The following is a 2,396-nucleotide window of genomic DNA, read 5'->3' as shown; positions in this document are numbered from 1 at the left end:
CTGACCACCCTCCAGAAGCAATCCCGACCAGGGAAACAGCAGAAGCCTATTGAACTGGAAGCTTTTGACCAGGAGCCTAATTTATGTGTTATTAGTCATTTGAGAGCATATGTTGATAAGACTAGTGTTCGTAGGGGTGACACTAACAGGAATCAGTTACTGTTGAGTTTTCAGAAACCAATTAAACCTGTTAGTAAGGACACAATTTCACGTTGGATCAAAAATGTCTTGAAAGGTGCGGGCATAGATACCACCAAATTTGGGGCCCACAGCACTAGGGCAGCATCCACCAATGCTGTTGCCAGGGCGGGAACGCCGCTAGAAGTTATTCTGGAATCTGCAGGATGGTCTAACTGCCAAACCTTTGCTATGTTTTACCAGAAACCAATCAATGCTCCATGTAACTTTGGCTCGGTTTTGTTAGAGGCAAATACAGTCTGCCAAACCTACCTTTTGTTGTCTTTAATTCATGACCACAGGGCTTTGAAATCTCACGTGATTCCTTGTGACGTAGATTAGGATGAGGTAGAATTTAAGATTAAACGAAACTTACCTGTAAGTTGAAGTTTGATGTGAATTCTACCGATTCCTAGTCAGGAACAGTGGAGTCACGTGCCCACCCAACATATACATATATATATATATATATATATCTGTATTTTATACAGGACAAATTTATCGTTTTTGTTTGTCCCCACCCTTGTTTTTTCCTGTGCTCATTCATTGTTAAATACTGATCTGGCATGCTCGCGCAATCTCACGTGACTCCTCTGTTCCTGACTAGGAATCGGTAGAATTCACATCAAACTTCAACTTACAGGTAAGTCTCGTTTAATCTTAAATTTCGTTGGGAAGTTGCCAAGTTCGTCGCGAGCAAAGTTCACATCAACTACACCGAATGATGTGAACTTTTGTCTGATTGGTTGATAGTTTTGCTAGTACCCAAGTTATTTCACGCGCGCGCGCGCGAAATAACAAAGAGAATGGCGGCCAAAGATGTCTTGTTCGATTACTTGCTCTGGGGATTTTTATAGCAGCAGCGACGTGTACAACTTTTTTTCTGTCGGAATAGCGGTAGTTCAGTGGTAGAAGCTGATTCCTTTCAAGTCTTTCACTTTCGCGTGATCGATTTTTCGCCCGTGGCTTCATGCACAATTGATTTTTCCGAGTTAAATGTGGCTGAATGTTGTGATAGATCGATTGAGGTGGTTGTTCGAGGCCTTGCTGTCAAGTCTGCTAAGGTAAGATGAATTCGCTATTCCTTTTGTTTTGTTTATAATCTCAAGCCATAAGCTATCGCACCCTATTAAATGTCCTTTAAAAAATTAGTGTATTTTATTTTCCTTCTTGTCCACAGAAACATTATACGAAATGCCAGCGTTGTTTACGTCTTCTTCACCAGTTCCTACTAGTTACAATTAGCAACGTGTGTGGAGGATTTACTAAATCGCCATGGATTGAAATCGGAGGGTAGATAATGAGGGTACTGTAGTAACTTGTAGGTAGTTGATGAATGTGCAAGCTATTGTTATTTCCTATTATTCTGAGCCTTTTAAATTCGCTGGTTTTTCAGGAAAAAGTATGTATTTTTTGTGCTCATGGCTGGAGAAAAATGTAGTAAGCTTGCACTTCATGTTGATTTAAAAACAATAATTTTGAACCTCTCAATGATGACTTGAAGCCTTGTTATCTTTCGTTTCTCGTAGTTATTTATGTTTTCCACTTATCTTACCTACCCTTCAGCCCCCTATCTTCCCGTTACTTTCGTACTACAGTACAGATACTACAAATGCTACAGATACTACAGCTACTACAGTTATCAGAGATACTACAGCTACTACAGATACTTCGGAAACTACGCCTACTACACATACTACAGACACCACAGCGACTAGGGTAACTACAGATACTACAGCTACTACAGCAACTACAGATAGTATGCCTACTACAGCAACTGCAGATCCTAGAGGTACTACACATACTACAGCTACTACAGCTACTACAGCAACTACAGCAACTACAGCTACTACAGCAACTATATGTACTACAGCTACTACGTATACTACAGGTACTACGGGTACTACAGCAACTACATGTACTACAGGTATTACACCTACTACAGCAACTACAGATACTACATCTACTACAGGTATTACAGCTACTACAGCTACTACAGCTACTACAGCAACTACATGTACTACAGCAACTACAGCAACTACATGTACTACAGCTACTACAGCAACTACATGTACTACAGCAACTACAGCTACTACAACAACTACAGCAAATACAGCAACTACAGCTACTACAGCTACTACAACAACTGCAGCAACTACATGTACTACAGCAACTACAGGTACTACAGCTACTACATGTACTACAGCTACTACAGCTAC

At 40.5% G+C, this 2,396-nt stretch overlaps 1 protein-coding gene across 1 annotated transcript in view; it reads left to right on the top strand.

The window, feature by feature from the left end:
• Window positions 1-982: 982 nt before the first annotated feature.
• LOC138015917 (shematrin-like protein 1) overlaps window positions 983-2,396 on the top strand; it is a 2,570-nt gene continuing 1,156 nt past the window's right edge. Inside the window, exons 1-2 of the mRNA XM_068863043.1 lie at window positions 983-1,241; window positions 1,358-2,396. The exon at window positions 1,358-2,396 is cut by the window's right edge and continues 1,156 nt beyond it. Of these exons, the coding sequence (XP_068719144.1) occupies window positions 2,040-2,396 (357 nt within the window). The 5' untranslated portion in view covers window positions 983-1,241; window positions 1,358-2,039. The remainder of the gene's footprint in view (window positions 1,242-1,357) is intronic.

This window comes from Montipora capricornis, chromosome 9 (genome assembly GCF_036669925.1).
Source record: "Montipora capricornis isolate CH-2021 chromosome 9, ASM3666992v2, whole genome shotgun sequence".
Lineage (NCBI taxonomy): Eukaryota > Metazoa > Cnidaria > Anthozoa > Scleractinia > Acroporidae > Montipora > Montipora capricornis.
The sequence above is the reverse complement of the archived record's forward strand: the minus strand, read 5'-3'. Positions and strand labels throughout refer to the sequence as shown.